At 40.9% G+C, this 21,428-nt stretch overlaps 2 protein-coding genes across 3 annotated transcripts in view; one reads left to right on the top strand and one right to left on the bottom strand.

Annotated features, from left to right (window-relative positions):
- The window catches only part of LOC141049381 (bile salt export pump-like), a 120,302-nt gene extending 105,625 nt beyond the window's left edge, over positions 1–14,677 (top strand). The window contains exons 24-29 of the mRNA XM_073545800.1: positions 1,443–1,684; positions 3,450–3,606; positions 3,857–4,054; positions 7,602–7,808; positions 10,544–10,690; positions 11,757–14,677. Of these exons, the coding sequence (XP_073401901.1) occupies positions 1,443–1,684; positions 3,450–3,606; positions 3,857–4,054; positions 7,602–7,808; positions 10,544–10,690; positions 11,757–11,957 (1,152 nt within the window). The 3' untranslated portion in view covers positions 11,958–14,677. The remainder of the gene's footprint in view (positions 1–1,442; positions 1,685–3,449; positions 3,607–3,856; positions 4,055–7,601; positions 7,809–10,543; positions 10,691–11,756) is intronic.
- Positions 14,678–21,428, bottom strand: part of NOSTRIN (nitric oxide synthase trafficking) — a 66,217-nt gene continuing 59,466 nt past the window's right edge. For both annotated transcript variants that reach the window (XM_073545802.1, XM_073545803.1), the window contains 4 exons: positions 21,022–21,147; positions 19,403–19,640; positions 17,476–17,556; positions 14,678–16,767 (listed from right to left, as the gene is read on the bottom strand). In XM_073545802.1, coding sequence (XP_073401903.1) covers positions 16,643–16,767; positions 17,476–17,556; positions 19,403–19,640; positions 21,022–21,147 — 570 coding nt within the window. In that variant the 3' untranslated portion in view covers positions 14,678–16,642. The remainder of the gene's footprint in view (positions 16,768–17,475; positions 17,557–19,402; positions 19,641–21,021; positions 21,148–21,428) is intronic.

Raw genomic sequence — 21,428 nt, 5'->3', positions numbered from 1 at the left:
CCCACTCACCAACCAGCCCTCTCCCCACCTGATGTCCTAGCCCAGGCCAGCCCCGGGACCATATGTGATAGCTGGAAGTGACGCCCTGCTCACTTGCGCTGTCCTCTTGCAACCACGGGCATGCTCATCTGATTGCCATCTCATCGTGGATCTTTGGTGCTTGAACGTCGACAGACTTCTCCTGTGCCTGGGGGCAGGGAGGACTGGGTCCCAACTTTTGACGAGTGTCATCTGGTCCCTGGAACTTGTCCCCCGTAGGTCACAGGTCCTGGTCTTGATTGACTCAGTTTGGACTCTGGGTCTTAACTGGCGCAGATTGGGACTTTGGATCTTGACTGGCGCAGTCTGGACTCTAGTGATGATGACCTGCACCTCAGTGGCAAAGTCTTTCCGCTGAAGCCTGTCATGCTGGCCTTGGCACCATCTCTGGTCCGCATCTGCTCTTCTTCTTGGTGCCAAATCCCCCTATGGTTTGATGCGCAGGGCTTTTATATCCAGGAACTCTGTCATGCGAGTCACCTGACCAGGTTCAGTACAAGAACTTACTCCTACTGCAATTCTTCTGGTACAAATTACAGATTCCACCTGGTTTTCCCTGGCCAGCAGATAACAGTCTTTCCTCACTAATGTCACATCATGCAAGGGCTCTTCAGGGGTATCCCTGCTTCTTCTTACACATACTTGGAACAAAGTAATTCTGTGGGGCTGTACACAAGTTCGAGTTTTGCTCAGTCTGAGAAAAAAATCACAGTATGCCCAAGTTGGTATCACAGTATGCCAGAGTTGGTTCCGATTATCAGATTGCTCTCAGCAATGCAAATCCACAAATCAGTTGAATATGATATCTGAGTGCAGTCCACTTTTCACGAACTGACAGAATGGAGAAGATGAAGAAACTTTTTGTCCATCTTCTCCTCATCCAAGAGAATCGGAATTTTATCAGAGTGTGATCCATCATAGCTGTGTTATGAAAGGAAGCCAATATTAACAGCATCTTGAAGAGTTCTTCTTTTACCCACCTATCACATGTTTGATAAAGAACTCCGATGGAGAAATTACTTTGATACATTTTCCGATCCGATTTGTATTTGTAAACAAGTGTGTGTGTTCATTCTACATAAACTGTAGAATTTACCATTCACAATTACATGATACTTAGCACCGAACTACATTACTAACTTAAACTTTCACTTGTTACATTAGAAGGAACCTTTTTGGTACCCTTGATCCACTGTTATGCCTATTCTAGGACCCGAGGGGGCGGAGCATGGTACAGCAATTCAAAGAACACCAATGAGAGACATCCTGTGTCAAGTACCACCCCCTAAGGTCCTTTACTAGGCATATTCGACTTCAATGGAAGTGTCTCTTTAACACTTGAACGCACAAGGTATCCAGATAATGCAAATGCAATGTGAATTTCTTAAAATATTTTTCTCTAGATTTCTAGCGAGGCTCTTGGAAACATTAGAACAATTGCTGGAATTGCCAAAGAAAAAAGATTTATTGAAATGTATGAAGAGCAGCTGGAGGAGCCCTACCAATCAGCCATCAAAAAAGCCAATGTCTATGGATTGTGCTTCGGTTTTGCTCAGTGCATTGTTTTCATCGCCAATTCAGTTTCATACAGATATGGAGGATACCTGGTAGAAGTGGAAAGACTTCACTACAGCTTTGTGTTTAGGTATTACATAGCACTCATATTTATTGCTCGGTTCAGTAAACTACAGAAGGTTCATCTCTGCCTTCTTATGTTCATGTCCACTGGTTCTCAATGACTCAAGATCTAAGAGGTGTTTACCAAGGGAGATGCCTGAGTCTGGCTCGAGTTTTGCATTGAATTCAAATGCCTTTTTCATTGAACGGGATAGTAAATTTTTCCTAGTAATATCTCAATAACGACAGATAAGAGAATCCATTCGATGCAAATCAGTTTGGTGCTGAATTTTCAGCAACTTGCTGAACTTGGCAAATTGGAACAATGTGCAATTCAAGTGGCATGTATCAGCTAACATGGCTGATGACATTTTACCATGGGAGAAAACTGTATCAGTCAGAGAAGGCTAACATAACCCCGGGCCAGACTAGGCATGCTTCCTAATAATGCCTTGCAGCTATCACATCACATGATATAGCACAGCCAATCAGGTGGGACTATCAGAAAATGTATAAAAGCCGAGGCAGGGAAGGCAGCAGTCATTTTTGTAAGAAATTTATAAATTCAGAGGCTATCAGATCTCACAGCTTAGAAACAGAGGTAGGGAAAGAAAGCCATAAAACACTGAATAAGCTACACTGTGTGAGGCCAGTGGAGAAGTGAAGAATGGTTGGCTTCTGTTTACCCATAGCCATATACTGTATACTGTATATTGAGATCACTTTGATATCACTAAAGCTATGTTTGTGTAAAAAAGCTTGAAAGGGGTAAGCTGCGTTTCTAAAGACCCTCAGACTGTAGTGTTTGTGTTTTTAGGGCAACTGGAGGCTTTGCGGTAATTTCAGTTCACCACAAATTTAATTTTTTGAAAAATTTATTGAGACTGGCAAATTTGAAATTCAAAATAAATATTAATCTCCATCAATAGTATATGAGATGTGTAACAGTTTATTTTAAAGTGATACCTTGTTTTTGATTAGTCAGTAAAATCTAATAACTTTTTTATATAGATATATCATTGCTCGGTTCTTTTTTTTTCTGTCCATGGTAAAGAAACCATGATGACAATATGCTCGTCATTTAGTATTTGGTTGCTTGATGATGTGAGAGGCTATTGGTCTAGTTGGCTCTTTTCTTTTTTAGTAAGACCTATATCCTGAAAGATACTAGGATGTTCAAGTGCTAATATCCAAGATGTTCTATGTATTTGAAAGATCGAACTGTGACTGCAGACTTGGAAATCTTCTCACTGCGCGCACTGTTCACTGTGAGGATTCTCTAGTGCCGATACAGGGAGCGATGGGTGCATGACCACAAGTATATAATTAGCATACTAGTTGTGTGCATCCTTGCTCAATTTGGTTGAGCGAGGCCGGACATAGTCTAGTTAAAATGTGGATGGAAGTATAGAAATCATGAGTCAAGAATCACAGTCAAGAGTATAGTCAAAATGTGGTCGGGAGTAGGCAAAACATATACTTGAGGTCACTTGACCGCCCCCTCCCTGCATCGGCACCAGAGAATTTTTGACACCTATCTAGAGGATAAATGATACTGTAGATATGTTATTACTGGTAGTCCAGCTTCTGAAACTAACTCCTAATCATAAAAAAGGAGGTCCTATATTCTCCTGTGTGAGTAGAGAGGTAGTGTCCGTGTGCGACCACCACTTCTGTAGACAATATATGGAGCAGTGGTCACACATGCTCACTACTGTTTTAAGCACAAAGAGGACATAGGTGCCATCGGCACAATCATTACATCTATTTACCCTTATTTTAACTCATTTCAGGGTGATATCTGCAATTGTGACCAGTGGAACTGCTTTGGGAAGAGCATCATCTTATACCCCAGACTATGCCAAAGCTAAAATATCTGCCGCCCGTTTCTTTAAATTGGTGGATCGTGTACCCAAAATATGCGTCTATAAAGATGAAGGGGAAAAATGGGTAAGTGGCATTTTTAAGAGTTGTAAAGAAGACATAAAATTGTCACAATACAATAAATTGATATATTGATTCATTAAGAGATGCATGCCTCTTAATGTATCAGGCGAGGCGTGAAGTGTTGTGGTCCTCCTTGCGCCTCGCCATTGTAATAAATAACATTTGAACGTATCATGTCGAAGACTCGCTGTCAATCCCGCAATCCATTGGTTTTGTAAACACTCACAAAATGTCATTTGTATTCCTATTTCAGAATGACTTTAAAGGAAGCATTGACTTTATTGACTGCAAGTTCACATACCCGACCCGTCCCGATATCCAAGTATTGAATGGCCTGAATGTTTCGGTGAAGCCTGGACAGACGCTTGCATTTGTAGGGAGTAGTGGATGTGGAAAGAGTACCAGTGTGCAGCTTCTTGAACGGTTTTATGACCCAGACAAGGGCAAAGTTGTACGTATGGCACTTTAACTGTATCTATAGGGATTGAGGATCACGATCTCAGTCTTTTTTTTGTCTGGTTGATCTAAAATAGACAATTATGCTCCATTTACATTTACAAGGGCCAATTACTTTTCAGATCGAGTGCTGATCACCGGTATTAAGTCGGTCGGTGATCGTTTGTATCTCGGTGATCGTTTGTCTCTGATACAATTTGTTTTGTCTCACCAGCACATCTCCTTTTTATACAGATACACGTGCTGCAGACAAACAACTTAAACAATGCGGTCAAGTAGCAAACAAGCTTGATTGTTGACTAATCCCCTGTAAAACGGCCCTAACTGACCTATTCCTTTACAAAGCGTATCCAGCTATGATATATCCGGGGCATCTATGCATAAATATAGCATTTAATTAATTTCAAAAAATAGTATTTAGAATTTAAATTTAATTAAATTTTGGACTTGAACTAAAATGTCCCTCGAATGATGTGAAGCACAATTTCCACTAGTTGATCCTCATCTCAGGGCATAAACTCGAGTTTCCTATAGATGGCCATCCTTTCCTTATGGGTTTAGGTTCTGAGAGAATGGTCATTTACAGCAAGGTTCCCCAACTCCAGTCCTCAAGGCCCACCAACAGGTCATGTTTACAGGATTTCCTTAGTATTGCCCAGGTGATAATTGCATCACCTATACGAGGGAAATCCTGAAAACATGACCTGTTGGTGGGCCTTGAGGACTGGAGTTGGGGAACCCTGATCTAGAGGAATCTTAGATAAAATGTTTTACCTTTTTGGCTATTTCTGGTCCGTCATCTCTTGACCAAATCAGATGCTACAATAAAACTCATACGAGATCATGTGGCCTTCATCTACATGGAAGTTATGTTCAGTTTCTGAGTAGTTGTAGCACTATAACCTCTTGCTGGGTCGCGAGAACTCTGGCCGTTTCATCAGCATACATGCCACTAAAACTTGTAGGTAGAATCATTAAACTCGATTGTTTTTGAAGTTTTGCAATAATTTTCAGTGTTAATTTTTTTGCTAAACACCTTGGTCAATAATCTGGAATTTGTTAATGCATCAATAAGGCTAGTTTCACACTAGCGTTTATGAGCGCAGCGACGGCCTGCGCACGGCCGCCACAAAGCCCCGCCCCCTGCCGCGCCCCCGCCGGTAGCTCCGCCCACCGGCGCATGACGCTGCATGCGCCCTGCGTCCCCTATCTTTATCACTGGGGGCGCAGGCCGTGCGCACTATGCGTTTGGCGGCGCATGTGTCCTTTTGACGGTGCACCGACCTGCGCCAAACGCAACCTGCTGCAGTATGGTTGCGTCGGCGCACCGTCAAAAGGCGCATGCGCCGCCAAACGCATACTGCGCACGGTCTGCGCCCCCAGTGATAAAGATAGGGGACGCAGGGCGCATGCAGCGTCATGCTCCTGTGGGCGGAGCTACCGGCGGGGGCGCGGCAGGGGGCGGGGCTTTGCGGCAGCCGTGCGCAGGCCGTCGCTGCACTCATAAACGCTAGTGTGAAACTAGCCTTAGTCGCATGTGAAGCGATCCAGTTTTGATCTCCACATTTTAAAAAGGATATTCAAAAGTTATAGTCAGTTCAAAGGCGGGTAGCTAGATTATTACAAGGAATGGAAGGCCACTTATATTACAAGGGATGGAAAGCTTATCATATGATGAGAAAAAAAATCCGAAAAGGTAAGCCTACATTAATGGCACTTCATACTAAATACTATCCAAAACGACAAAACGAAGTTATGCCATAAAATCAATAGCCTTTATTAAATCACAATAATAAACACATAAAAAACACTAAAAAGTGCGCTTCAAGAGATACATGTCTAATAACGCCCAATAGGTAGTACATGTCATAACAGGCAGATATCTAAGAGGAGCTGTGTGGTGTGGCGATTATGGGGTCATTATCTGTGAGAAAATCTCTATTGAGATTCGATTAATACACATGTGTGTATCATTGAGTATCTCACTATATACACTGTCTGTATAATATTTAGGAGAGCAGATGTTAAAACTTTTTTCAGTAATTCTCTTTTAAGCTTCTATTAGATATCTGCCTGTTATGACATGTACAGGGTAATGCAACACATCAAACTTATTGAGAGTTTCACAAGAAAAACAATGGTGTGCTTGGTTTTAACGTAACTTTATTCTTTCATGAGTAATTTACAAGTCTATGACCACTTATAAAATGTGTTCAAAGTGCTTCCCATTGTGTTGGATTGTCAATGCAACCCTCTTCTCCCACTCTTGACACACTGATGGCAACACCACAGAAGAAATGCTAGCACAGGCTTCCAGTATCCGTTGTTTCAGATGCTGCACATCTCGTATCTTCACAGCATAGACAATTGCCTTCAGATGACCCCAAAGATAAAAGTCTCAGGGGGGTCAGATCAGAAGACCTTGGTGGCCATTCAACTGGCCCACGACGACCAATCCACTTTACAGGAAACTGTTCATGTAGGGATGCTCAGTCCTGACACCCATAATTGATGGTGTGGTGTGGTATATGGGGTACAAAGATAGTTTGGCCATTCTTCATCAATGAAAACCTCAATGCCACTGGATATCTGAAATGGCTACATGATGATGTGTTGCCCTCTTTATGTGCTGAAGATGGCACATTCCCAGAGTTTTTCCCGCAAGATGGTGCACCACCACACTATGGGTGTCAGGTCCAAGCATTCCTACACAGAATCTGACCCCCTTAGACTAGCATTTCTTCTGCGGTGTTGCTATCAGTGTGTCAAGAGTGGGAGAAGAGGGTTGCATTGACAATCCAACACAATGGGCATCACTTTGAACACATTTTATAAGTGGTCATAAACTTGTAAATAACTCATGAAAGAATAAAGTTATGTTAAAACCAAGCACGCACACCATTGTTTTTCTTGTGAAATTCTCAAAAAGCTTGATGTGTCACATGACCCTCTTCCCATTGGAAAAAGTAAAGTTGGATCCAAAATGGCCAACTTCAAAATGGCTGCCATGGTCACCACCCATCTTGAAAATTTCCCCTTTCCATATACTACTGTGCCACAAACAGGAAGTAGATATCACCAACCATTCCCATTTTATTTAGGTGTATCCATATATATGGCCCACCCTGTATATAATTATGTAACTATGTAATTTATGCTTAATGCATATGGTTGCACCAAGAGGTGTTTCAAGTTTACATTTCAGGACTTTATTTTGGATATTTTTACTCTATGAAATGGATAGATAAAATAAAAAATAATAATTCTAGGATATTAAAGATGATAGCTTTGATTTGGCTCCCAATGTAATACAACCGTCTGATGGATGTCCTATGTGTCAAGTGAAAGAAGATCTTGTCATCTGTAGACATACTGTAATTATTTATTTTTTATATACATTTTTGTAAAATAAAGAAAATCATATAATTCACACTTCTAGAAAAGTCTATGCGACAAATCATAAAGGATTTTATTTATCCAATATAATTTTGCTGATGCGACCCGTTTACTGCAGATGTTTTCTTTATGTCTTTTTTACACAGATGATAGACGACCATAACACCAAGAACATCAATGTTTCATTTCTCCGATCCAAAATAGGAATCGTGTCTCAGGAGCCGGTGTTATTTGACTGCAGTATTGTTGACAACATCAAGTATGGTGATAACTCCAAGACACTGACTATGGACCAAGTCATAGAGGCATCAAAGAAAGCACAGCTACACGACTTTGTTATGGGCCTACCGGACGTAAGTATCTTCCTACCAGCATTCTGCTGTCAATGTCATGATCATTATTGGTTACATTCACCTACAGATATAACATTATGGTAAAAGAGTATTGTGTTGCATGGTGGAACCTTTCTTTTTAGATGGAATCCTCTGCTGTTTTTTAGAAAAAAGGAAACAGAGAACATCTCCAATAACTCCTATTCATGTCAAGATGATTGGGTGGACTTCTTCACTTAATTCCTTTGGTCATACACAGCAGTATTTGTTATCACTGACCTCTTATAATAAGATATTGCAGAAAATAAACTAATATAGGCCACAAGCAGAAGAAAACTAATGTGTGCCATATGCAGAAAAAAAGTAATGTGGGACACAGGCAGAGAAAAAAACTAATGTGGGCAGTGGAGAGAAGAAAACTAATGTGTGCTATGGTCAGAAGAAAACTAATGCAGGCCGGGGGTAGAAGAAATCTAATGTGAGTAAGGGGCAGAAGAAAACAAGTGTGGGCAGGGGGCAGACAAAAACTAATGTGGGCAGTGGGTAGAATAAAACTATTGTGGATGGGGGTAGAAGAAAACGTTTGTGCAGGGGGCAGAAAAAATCTAATATGGTCCACAGGAAGAAGAAAACTAATGTGGGTCACAGGCAGAAGAAAACTAATGTAGGCCGAGGGTAGAAGAAGCAGAAGAAAACAAGCGTGGGCAGGGGGCAGAAGAAAACTAATGTGGGCAGGGGGCAGAAGAAAACTAATGTGGGCTGAGGGTAGAAGAAGCAGAAGAAAACAAGCGTGGGTAGGGGGCAGAAGAAAACTAATGTGGGCAGGGGGCAGAAGAAAACTAATGTGGGCCGAGGGTAGAAGAAGCAGAAGAAAACAAGCGTGGGCAGGGACAGAAGAAAACTAATGTGGGCAGGGGGCAGAAGAAAACTAATGTGGGCAAGGGGGTAGAAGAAAACTAATGTGGACAGGGGGCAGAAGAAAACAAGTGTGGGCAGAAGAAAACTAATGTGGGCAGGGGGCAGAAGAAAACTAATGTGGGCAGGAGGCAGAAGAAAACTAATGTGGGCAGGGGGCAGAAGGAAACAAGTGTGGGCAGGGGGCAGAAGAAAGCTAATGTGGGCAGGGGGCAGAAGAAATCTAATATGGTCCACAGGCAGAAGAAAACTAATGTGGGCAGGGGGCAGAAGAAAATTAATGTGGGCAGGGGGAAGAAAAAAACAAGTGTGGGCAGGGGGCAGAAGAAAACTAATGTGGGCAGGGGGCAGAAGAAATCTAATATGGTCCACAGGCAGAAGAAAACTAATGTGGGCAGGGGGGCAGAAGAAAACTAATGTGGGCCACAGGCAGAAGAAAACTAAAATGTGCCACATGCAGAAAAATAGTAATGTTAGCCATGGGTAGGAGAAAGCTAATTTTGGTCACGGGTAGAAAACAAAACTCTGGTTGGCGATTGACAGGAGAAAACTAATGTATGCCGCAAGCATGAGGGAACCAATTTGGGCCACAGGAAGAAAAAACTAATGTGGGACATAGACAGAAGAGAATTGATTGAGGCCATGGTGGTGCTGTTATATGTAACGCCCTGTTTCAGTAAATTTAAATTGTAATTGTCCAATCAAACAAAAAATTATGGACATTCCAAGGCATTTTACCAAATTGTTGTTGTCCAGTCATTTGCTTAAATCATTTGGGGGGGCAGGAAACAATAAATATTTCATACGCACCAAGAAGTAGTTCCCAACCTTATATATAATACAAAACAATATATCTAAAACAAAGTAAATAACAAAATTTTGCAGTTATTATAACTAATCTGTACATGAAACTCAGTTTCTTAGGGTAAGTTCACACTAGGCGTTTTTTCTGCAGCAAAACCTCATCTCTTGGCATGAAAGAAGCTGGAGAAAAAAAGCATGTTTTCCTTGGTTCTTGCGTTTTTTTGCTGTGGTATTGGCATGGTAGATTTATCTCTTGTGCATGCTGATAAAGTTAAGAATTGCAAAGAAAAACAGCCCTATTCCATAGAATCAGGTTTTAGCACAAGAAACGTTGCAAAACATGATACTTGAGTTTTTGGTGCATTTTTTCAGTGTTTTTTTCACCACCCATTCAAGTCAATGGGTGAAAAACGCTGAAAAAAGCTGAAAGAAATGAAATGCTCTATGTCCAAAAAAACATGCAAAGTTCAAAATACTGATGACATATAAATGATGTGTGTGCATGAGATTTCTGAAAACTCATAGGCTTTGCTGGTACTGTAAAAAAGCAGCTGAAAATTAACATAAAAAAAGCAAAAACGTCTAGTGTGAACTTAGCCTTAAAGCAATTGTATAAAGCTGCAAAAAATGAAAGCTTTCTTCCGTGCCACACCTCTGCACAGGCTGTGTGTGGCATTGCTGCTCGTTCCCATTCACTTGGCGTGGTGCTGTGTCTGGGAGAAAGCAGCTATATTTTTTGAATCCTATAAATTCAATAACTTTTAAATTCAGTTGTGGAAGATACTAGAAAAATACCCAATCGCACTATGATAATGAAAGAACAAAAATAGCAACCATTGTCTAAAACCTGAAAACCACATAGCTGAGATTTAGTAGTATCAGGCACTTTCCTCTGTGAATTGTTGTGTAGTGACTCCGTGTAAGGTCTGAGCCGATGTCCCTCTTATAACAATGAGACTTTGATATGGAATAGTAACTCATCGTTACCCATTTTATAAACATGGCATTTAATATAATTTTTTGCTATTTTTTCACAGAAATATGAAACCAACGTAGGAGCTCATGGATCTCAGCTTTCCCGTGGTCAAAAGCAGCGTATAGCCATTGCCAGAGCCATCATCCGCGACCCTAAAATCCTCCTACTAGACGAAGCTACTTCAGCGCTTGATACAGAGAGCGAGAAGGTGATTGCTTTAAGTACAAACTATGATGAGGACATTTATTGCTCTGTGGGATTTGGACCAGTCTGAGAATTAAAGGGGTTGTCCGGTCCAAATTGATAAGTCTTCAGTCACTCTGTGTGACTGCAGGATTATGAATCCCCCAGGGCACGCACTGTGGGATTCTGAGCCAGGACCGGAGGCTTCCTTTGAGGTATATATTCACCCGGGCAGGGGTCGTCCAGTAGGCGCGCCCTCTAGTCGGCACACCCACTGGGCGGTCTCCTCACTAGATGGGGCACGGCCTTGCTTCATACAAGCATATGGAGCGAGGCTGTTCCTACTGAACAGTGGTCCTGACCGGGAGTATGTGTAAGTCATAGATACTCTACTGTCCCAGCTCAAAAACCGGTGAATCCCGGCAGCGCACAGTGCGTACACTGGGGGGATGATTCATAAGTCTGTAGTCACACAGAGTGACTGCAGACTTATCAGTTTTGACCGGACAATTAATTCCTATTGGACCTATGAAATGCTTAGGTCCAGACACAGTGGCACTACAAGGGATATTAAGTACTTGCAGTCCCGTTACACTGCAGATGAAACCTTCAAACAAAAAACATGCTCAAAGTAGACAAATTGTCAATTTAAAGCATACATATTCCTTCACAAGCATGGATTTTCTGCCCTCACCCTTGACAATGTAAAACTGCTGCTGATGCACATACTTGTTTAATATAATCATTAACGGTCTCCGTTCTCCTGCTCTGTGACTTGTCGTCCACTCCTTTTCAGCAGTTTTGTTCCTCTTTGCCATTGTTCTGCCAGCACTATAAGTGCAGGAACTTCCTTTCTCTCACTTCCAGCATGCACTGCTCCTGCAGCTGTCCAGTGACCTGCCTGCCCTGAATTGAAAGCCCCCCATCTCTGTTATGTCTTTATGCCTCTTGAGAGGAGAGGCAAAACCCATCCCCAGTTTCTACAATCCATCTAGGCGTCTCTGCAGCTAGAGACGGATTACACTCGACAACAGGCAGTAAATGTAGAAAAAAAAACACAATACACTAATTCATTTGCTATTTTTTTGCAGACTGTCCAAGCAGCGCTAGATCGTGCAAGAGAAGGCCGTACGTGTATCGTCATTGCCCATCGACTGTCCACGATTCAGAACTCGGACATCATTGCCGTCATGTCTCAAGGAATTGTCATTGAGAAAGGAACTCATGATCAGCTAATGGAGAAGGCAGGAGCTTACTACAAACTGGTCACAACTGGAGCACCTATTAGTTAATACTCACGGCTATATTCCCGTTACTTTGAAGACGAGGGTGCGACTGAAGCTCTGACTATATACTAGGAATAGCAGGTAGCTGGGAGGTGATACAATCCTAATATATTGCTGTATCCTACATATAGGCCATTCTTACATTGACTTAAATAGACACCAATGGCGAGTAACCCCAGTTACTGAAAGCTATTCATTTCCAGGAGTTTGCATACCGGGTTTCCATTATCAACATAGATATTCTTATTCTTATTCTGCTGATCTTATTCTTTAATGCTGTCATCAGATCTGTGATTTGTTCCTCTCTGATAGTCTGGTATGGGGGAGCCACTGCGCATGACAAACTCCGCTTACAAAGGACTTTCAGAACAGCAGAGAGAATTATAGGTTCCCCCCTGCCTAAAATCCAGGATCTTTATGATAAGAGTATTCGATCCCACGCATTGAAAATTTCATCCGATCCCTCTCACCCGGGACACTCCTCATTCCAACTACTCCCTTCAGGACGTCGCTTCAGAGTCCCCAAATGCAGCACCAACCGCCATATGAACAGCTTCTATCCACTCTCTGTTCAACAATTAAATCGTCATGTGTAGACTATATACTGTATCTGTCTTGTTAGATGTTACTTGTTGTATCTGTTGTTATATATTATGTTGCCTCTTTGCCACAAATAATTCCTTGTATATATGTAATATGTACTTGGCGATAATAAATTTGATTTGATTTGATTTGATATGCAAGCTCGGCTTTGGGAAAACTTGTGCCAGCCATGTCATGCCATCAGGATTTACACACATTTATCGATAAAGATGGAAAATGTAATTTGCATATATAATAAGGGCGACGTAGAACAACTAGTGCAAAGTGACATCTGTCATTAGATTGAAATAAAGCAAGGATGTGATTGGCTTTCACGTCTGGAATGTAAATAATAATTATATATTTATTAATATGTGTACATGTCTAATTTACATTATTTCAGACATTTATGTAGATGTATAAAATATAGCATATTTCAATGTGGCATATATAAAACGATGCTTTAGATTAGGTTTGATCTGGTACGCAATCCCCTGATCTCTCAGACACCCGATTAAAAGGAAGTGTGATGGTCACGTGTGACTGGAAACACCGCCTCCAGCAGGACAAATTTCTCTTACACACGTGACCCTGGAAACACCGCCTCCAGTAGGGCGAATTTAAATAATATAACGTGCAGCCGGATACACCGCCTCCAGCAGGTGAATTTCAGAATTACACATGTATCTGGATACATCGCCTCCAGCAGGGCAAATTTAAATATTAAGGGGAAACACCAGGGAAACAGATACAATGGAGGGCCCTGCAATAGGGAACGGGGACGTGGAGACCTCCTGCACCTCCCTGAGTCAGTGTCTCTACACTCCTAACAGTCCTTAAGCAGGTTCCGCACCTGGCGACGATCAGGATACCTAAAAACCCTAGCTCGCCCTGCACCTAGCCCTTTCTAGTGAAATGGACAGCGCAGAAACTAATCCCACCACTGCACTGAAACACACAAAAGGAAAGGTACAATCAGGGATAACACCACTTAGCTTTGTTCTGTTGCTCTTGCTCCCAGCAACAGAGTCTGACACCCGAATTCAGCTTCCACCTGAAGCTACTACACCAGAGCTCTGACTGAGCTGCAAGGAACTCCTCTCAATAGCTCCTTCCTTCACCAGACTTGGTTGGAAATGACCAATATCACCAACAGTGATTGCAACCACCTGACACTCTTTTATAGGTAAGAGCCAGCAATCACACCTGCTACATAATCATGTGCACTAAAGTAACCAGAGTGCAATGACCCTAACGGCCACGGGGGCAACACTAGAACTGAAACCACCACAGTGCCATGACCCTAATGGCCACCGGGGGCAAAACTAACTTTAAGCACACAGCTTAAGGAAAAAAAAGGTTACTAGTGCTTTTATCTATCATAATCCAACCTGGATCATGACAGGAGGGTGCTAAATAACAGGGCGTAGAACCTAATGGGCCAGTTGCACGTCCACATCAAATGGATAGCACACTCGGAATTGCATGCCAGGTGGCTTGAACCTAGGCATCTAATTGATACCCCTATCAGTTTCTCACTATGGCGGCGCTTTAACACACTGTACATATAGTTAGTCAAAAGTTAGGAACCATCCAAATATTTGTAAGAATCTTAATGTGAATGTCGGTCTCCCTTTTGGCCCAGAGCCACAAATTACTTGCAAAATTATTACATTTTAAAAATTCTACCTGGTTGGAATCACCACTAGGGGAGCTTAGGAGCTCAGTGAATACAACATGCATTAAATTCAATAATTAAACATTATGTAGTAATTTCCCCCTAGTGGTGGCTGCGTTTATTATATGAAGTTGATTTGAAGCTATGGGTTACTACTATCATGAAAACTACTATTGTGAATACAAATTTAGTTTCCGGAGAAAAAAAAAATCCTGATAAGAAATAAAACTACAAAATGAAATAAAAATGTTTGATCAAAATATGTGCAATTTTTATGTCTCATTAAAATCCTTCTGAAAATGGTTTGCCAATACGATATCGTGTACAAAAAAAGAATTTTCTAAATATCATAGACCGCGTGATCAATTTTCAGTCTTACATGAGATAATCTCATTAGGTACAATTTAATTCATGAATATTGTACGTTATCTACACCAATTATCTGAGCAATAAATAACTTTGAGAATTTGTTGTTTGGTTTGATTTCTTTAATACATTATCTTCTAGTTCACAAAAGAAGAAGCACAATGATAAAACAATGAGGAATCTCCCGTAATAACATTTTTTTCGCACTTCTTTGTTTTTTTTTCTCAGCTTTCCATGACTGTCCACGAAAACAAACTCTTAATAATTCCATCTCACTGACACCAAATTCAATTAATTTTACTTTTTCTTGTTTTTTTTCCCCCTTTATTTCATTTATTAACAGTAATGAACATGAGACGGCGCAACTTAATTTAAGTTTTACACGTTCAGGAGGACAATTTTAAACACCTATAACGCAATGATATTTTGGTATCATTAGTACAACAATACCTAAAACTCCCAAAGATTAACTTGGTTTATATTACACTTCAATAAGGTTTTATGATAAATTAATTTCAGTTCAATTAAAGCAAAAGTGGGGGTCCAGAATATTAGAGTCGTAATATGAAAAATTTACAGCAATGTGCCATATTCAATTGAATGTACAATAGCAAAAATTCCTTTTTTTTAATCACTGTCTCAATATTACCAAGTAGAACATAAAACAGCAGAATATCATGTAAGTCAGCAATAAAGTCAAGAGGTTTGCTCATCAAGGGCTGGTCTTAGTGTCTGTGGCTCCGCGGGGGAGGAGCTCTGATTCTTTAAATATGTCCTTTAATTTAAAACTCCCTATATACATCCTTATGGCAAGAGGCCTTCTCAATGAATGGGTACATATAAACTTACACCGCCTCTGTTGGGAGCTAGATATGTAGATCTGTGGCTCAGCCTATGTAGGCTGTATTCCATAAGCTAATAGATGGTGGTGTGTAGCAATTTCCTATCAGCAAATCCTAAGGAAATAAACACCCAGGGATTATACAAGATGGTTACCAAATAGGCATCAAGTCCAGCTACATTGCTAGTTAGACATGCGATGGAGGAGAGCCCTAATTAATTTTTTTCTATGAAGTTTGCACACCCCTACATACATCCGTGTAGTTTCTAAGCACAGCCCAGGAGGAACATGTGTATGATTATTTACAACAAATTGTAATAAACAGTACAGATCACTTTCAAGAACATTTTACATTCGGTTATAAAAGGTTGTGTGTAAACATTTTGCATCTAGATGGAAGCTGATATATATATACAGTACAGAAAAGCTGCCAGGCAGCGCAGAAAATCGTGAGAGGTGAAGTAAAATGCATTCTTCTGGTACTCTTGAAATTTTCTAAAATTGATTTTTTCCGGCCATATTAAAGACTGTGTAGGGTGACATGTTTAAAGTGAAAAGAACAAATTGATGTACACTCACTTAGAAGCAATAACATCGCTCTTCTGTCATAAGACCGCTGAGGGCTGTGATTGGCTGCAGTGGTCAGGTGAATAGAACAATGCATCACCAAAAAATTATTTGATGATGAGCTGTTCTAATATTTCCTGCACATATTTGTAGATGAATCACAACAACCATTGCATTAGAAACACCCGCGAAGATCCCCATAGCGTTTCAGATAAGCAGGGACTGGGTTATTATATGTTGGACACCTTTTAACATCTTTTCATCTTTACTTTATTCTGCACCACTTAAAGCAAATACCATCAATTACTGCATGAGATATAGTGCAACAAAAACATCTTTTATTTAAAAGTGTAACTGTCTTTTCAGGAGAACTTGCAGCAGAATGTCTGTGTTCTGCAAGCTCCTCCCCCCTGTCCACTACATAGAATGTTATGATCACCAACTGTCATCTCCTATCTCCGTAATGAGAACATCTTTATTCACTGAATACAGATTTTACCTGCGAATTGAGAGCAAAAGATCAAAGCAGGAGTAGAAAGAAGGGAATTTCTCTGAAATATTAGAAAGTTGCTTATTTTCAGTATTTTAACTATTAATGCATGAAGTGAAAGTGACAGTTTTAAATGCACTTTTACAAGCGTGCTCTGGTTTTTCCATTTATGAGGGAGAGGAGTATGTATTTACTTCTTCAACGTATGTAGAGGGGAAATAACCCTTCTTTCCATTAAGAGTTCCGTACCACCAGCCATCATCAACTTTCCGGAGGATAATGACACAGTCACCTGCGGGAATAAAGTTCATATTTTATACTACAGTAATACAGAAAATTCCCATATAAAATAGCTTTGCACCTGTTGGATGCAGCAATCCTACAAGTCACTATTGTCTTTTAACAAGCCTTGCAATATGACTTAGGATAAAAGACAAATCAGAATCTCAATTTGCAGACACAGTGTTTCGGGGTTTTGCCTCTCAACAGTGCAAAGTATAAGATCTGATTTGGATAGGTGAGCGGCTCTGGGTTGAGGTCTAAGGGGTAACGTTTCTCCTTGTGGAGAGTGACATGCTGGCCATGGCATGCCAATGTAAGGAGGATTATTCGCCATGTAATGCTCCTCTGAGAAACTAAATATGGATCGGTGGTCACGCCCATCATTCAAAACACCGATCTGAAGCCAATATCTCCTGAATGAACTGCACATGGAGTGACGTATGGTCTCATATGAATGTACATACCAATATACAAACTCACAGACTTACAAAGGAGATGGTACACCGCTCCATGCGCACATCTCATGCAGGAGCTGCGGACGCCAGAGTGATATTTTGACTGCGCATGTGCCGTATTGATACATTTGGGGCTTTTTGCGTTATTTTAATCAACCTTCAGTCATCATAAAATACTACTAGTGAATCCAAATCGTCCTCCGGGTATCTGCTTGTTTTCTACTTGACATAGTTTGTTTCAATGTTCTTTATAAGAGACCAACCTTTCTCCAACCTAAGTTCATCTGCTCTCTGCGGCTCATACGGGTACAGGACATGGCATTCAGCATTATTATAGTCTTCCCCTTAAAAGAAAGGCGAAAATACATAGAGAAAACTAAATCATTGACAAAAGTAAAATATTAAAATTAATAAGACACCTCCACCCCCAACTTAAAGTATTTTCAACTTTATGAGAAAAAGAAAAACAAATCATGGAAATGACCCACTTTGTCGAAAAATCTAGATTGAAGAAAAAAGTTAAAATTCAGGAAAAACTTTTAAAAAAATCTTATTTATTTCACATTAATCACAGACCAGGCAGATTAATTAATATCAATTAAAAAGGATCCAAATGGCAGAACCTGTTATAGATCGGTGTCAATAGAATACGGTTGACCCCATCATAGCACGCCTAATAATAACATTATTGGGCCTCATGCTCAATCCAAATAGCAGATATCTCATCTCTTGAGATCTGAAATCTCATCTCTCGAGATCTGTCCCGAGATCACCATATGCGCATGCGCCGCCCGCCATATTGCCAGAGTCCATCACACAGAAGGAACAGTGAAAGTACCCTGGGGCTCTTGCCTGTCGCAAAATGTTGGCAGAGCCCCGGGCTAGGCACCGGAGACACCGAGGGGCACCCGGAGACACCCACAGCACCAGCCAGCACTACCAGGCACCCGGAGACACCCGGCAGCAGCACAAACCCCTTGGTAACAGCACAAGCCCCCCAGGCAGCAGCACAAGACCCCTGACAGTGCGCTGCACATCGGAGCACCCCCTCATCCCTTCCTGCGGCCTGCAGCATCACCCCACTCTTGCCTCCTCCAGCAGCGACCCTGGGACCCCACTTCACCGCAGCCACCCCCCCTGTAAGCAATAAGACGCATGGATTATAAGAAGCACCACCATTTTATAAAAAAAAATTCTTTCTTATTTTTCTCCTCAAAATTTGGGGTGCGTCTTATAATCCGGAGCGTCTTATAAAGCGAAAAATACAGTATTTAGGATTTCACCGCACTTGTAATTTTGGTATAATTCAAAACTAAAACTTGTCATGCGTAAAGCAAGCCCTCATATGATGGTCTGCAGAAAAATAAAAAATGTATGGCTTTGGAAAAAACAAAAGAGCAAAAACGAAAAAAATGTGCGGTGGCTGGAAGGTGTAAAGATCTTACATGTCTGCTGCGGCACCTCTTGTGTTTGTTTGCTCTTGCCCCGCAGTCACTTTGTTAGGAGATGCTGAACTTTACCTCTTTCACTCCCCGAAGAAACAAGTGTGGGAATTAATTTCTACAATGTTTTCTCATCTAAACCTTACAACTGCAAGTAAAAATGCAGCTACAATCTCTTACATTTCCGTGCCATTTTTTTTCCTTGGGCTTTTTGTGATAATATATTTAATTCCATACATTCACAGACCTCATTAAATTTTATTGGGACAGATAAGAAACTGATTAAATAGAGAATCCAATTTGCCGTCCATCTCTGAAACAAGACAGATAGTTTATTAATGCACGTTCCATCCCTTTATTAATGTTTCTCTCGCAAGCTTTTCTTGAATTCGACTGCCCTAGTTAGTGACCACATATAGATGCTTACAGCATAGACATCTCCTGACCGAGTATCACAAAATCATGTTCTTTTTGTTAAATGTCTCATCTTGCGTCTCTCATTTTGGGATATGTTGTTGAGGCAAGAAATAAGGTATGGAAGAACACATCTACTGTATATATCCCTATCCATATCGTCCTGTGTAGAAGACCCTTTTTCCACTTCAGTTTTAGTAGTTGTCTAAAAGAGCCTAGAGCATAACGATCGTCAAAATCCAATAAAAAAAAAAACGCTTATAATATCTAAGTAAAAATCCTAGCAATATCGGTTATAACAATAATATATGATGAAATAGAAATGTAATTTTACCATTTTCTTGAGTATCGCCACCATGCATCCTCATTGAACCGCGTAAATTCTTAGAAGATCTTTTAGATAAACCTCTTGGAGGTTTGCTTGGATGATCAACATAGTCAAAGTTTATGTATTCATTAGACAGTGGATGATTGGATCCATAGCTTCTCGCAGACATCCTGCTACTCTGGGAACGTCTCAGTCTAGAGGTATTTATAGAACGAGATATCTGCACCGAGCAGAGTTGGCAGCCCTGTGAATAAGGAAGACATGAACACATGTTACATTGACGTCTCGCTCTCAAGGGATATTCTGATCTAAAAATGGAGATACCAGGAGTGCTGAGGTAAGAAGAGGCTGCTCACACTGTAGTCCACCATGTCTATCTGATCTAACATAAGAAATGCCTGGAGTGCTGAGGTAAGAAGAGGTTGCTCACACTGTAGTCCACCATGTCTATCTGATCTAACATAAGAAATGCCTGGAGTGCTGATGTAAGAAGAGGCTGCTCACACTGTTGTCCACCATGTCTATCTGATCTAACATAAGAAATGCCAGAAGTGCTGAGGTAAGAAGAGGCTGCTCACACTGTAGTCCACCATGTCTATCTGATCTAACATAAGAAATGCCAGGAGTGCTGAGGTAAAAAGAGGCTGCTCATACTGCAGTCCACCATGTCTATTTGATCTAACATAAGAAATGCCAGGAGTGCTGAGGTAAGAAGAGGCTGCTCACACTGTTGTCCACCATGTCTATCTGATCTAATACTGGAGATACCAGAGAGGCTAAGATAAGAAGAGGCTGCTCACACTGCTGTCCACTCTATCTAATCTAATACGTGAGATATTGGGGGTTCTGAGGTAACAAGAGACTGTTCACACGGCTGTCCACCCTGTCTATCTGATCTAATACTGGGGATACCAGGGATGCTGAGGTTAGAAGAGGCTACTCACACTGCTTTCCACCCTTTCTATCTGATCTAATACTGGGATACCAGAGGTGCTGAGGTAAGAAGAGGCTGCTCACATTGCTGTCCACACTGCTATCTGATCTAATACTGGGGATATCAGGAGTGCTGAGGTAAGAAGAGGCGACTTCCCACACTGCTGTATATCCTGTTTATCTTATCTAATGCTTGAAATAATCCCTCTGTTACTCTCTGTGCTCTGACTGGCTTCCCATAACTATATATTTGAAATGTATCTTTGTGCCCTTCTACCTTGTTACGTTTTATTCCTTCGTGTTATCGCTTCATAAGGGATATAACCAAAGGCAGATCAATATATAGGGGTTTTATGTTGAACACAAAGGAACTTATGAACGGAGTGAACCCTGACTTTGTAAGTTTGTCTTTGGAGACTTGTTTTGAGCTGTTAGATTTATTACCTTATGGCATTTTACTACATATCTATCCAACTGAAATATGAATATTCTGTTAGGTTTCAAACCATTTCGACAGAAAAATAATCTTCCTTTAAAGCATTGCTTCATGCTGGGAATATAAATGTGAGGCAGCACCCTATGTAGCCTGTACTGCCATATGTACGGGCAACCAGGCTCCATGAGCATTGCAGAGCTCCACTCGAATAATGTAAAATCAGCTAAACAGTCATGAAAAATGGAAACTACTCTACCTTCTCTTTCCACTTTGTCATCCGCTCGCTGCAGGGATGAGTTGGAAGAGTTTTCTGCTGAAGTTCTGCCAGTGCCAAGGAGAGTTTAAAGTGATTTGCTTCAAGGAGGTGGATTTTCAAGATTGTCTATAAAATTGTAAAACATTGACATACACAATACAACAGGGAAACTGTTCTTGTAAATCACGGTGCTACGAAAATATAAATGATAAAATGGTAATACCTTTTTATAAAAAAAGCATGAAAAATAGTAAAGAAGAGTAAAGAAAAACAAAACAAAACCTGAAAACACTGAAGAAAAAGCAATAATATTTTATAGGTCAATCATTTCAGAGAAGCATGAAGCACCCATGAGAAGAAATGTAAAAATAGCAGAAAGCGAGAGGGAGCTGAAAAGCGGCTAAATA

Source organism: Dendrobates tinctorius, unplaced genomic scaffold (assembly GCF_039654945.1).
Source record: "Dendrobates tinctorius isolate UK_male_01 unplaced genomic scaffold, ASM3965494v1 ptg000143l, whole genome shotgun sequence".
In the NCBI taxonomy this organism is placed as follows: Eukaryota; Metazoa; Chordata; class Amphibia; order Anura; family Dendrobatidae; genus Dendrobates; species Dendrobates tinctorius.
This window is presented reverse-complemented; position numbering and strand designations above follow the sequence as displayed.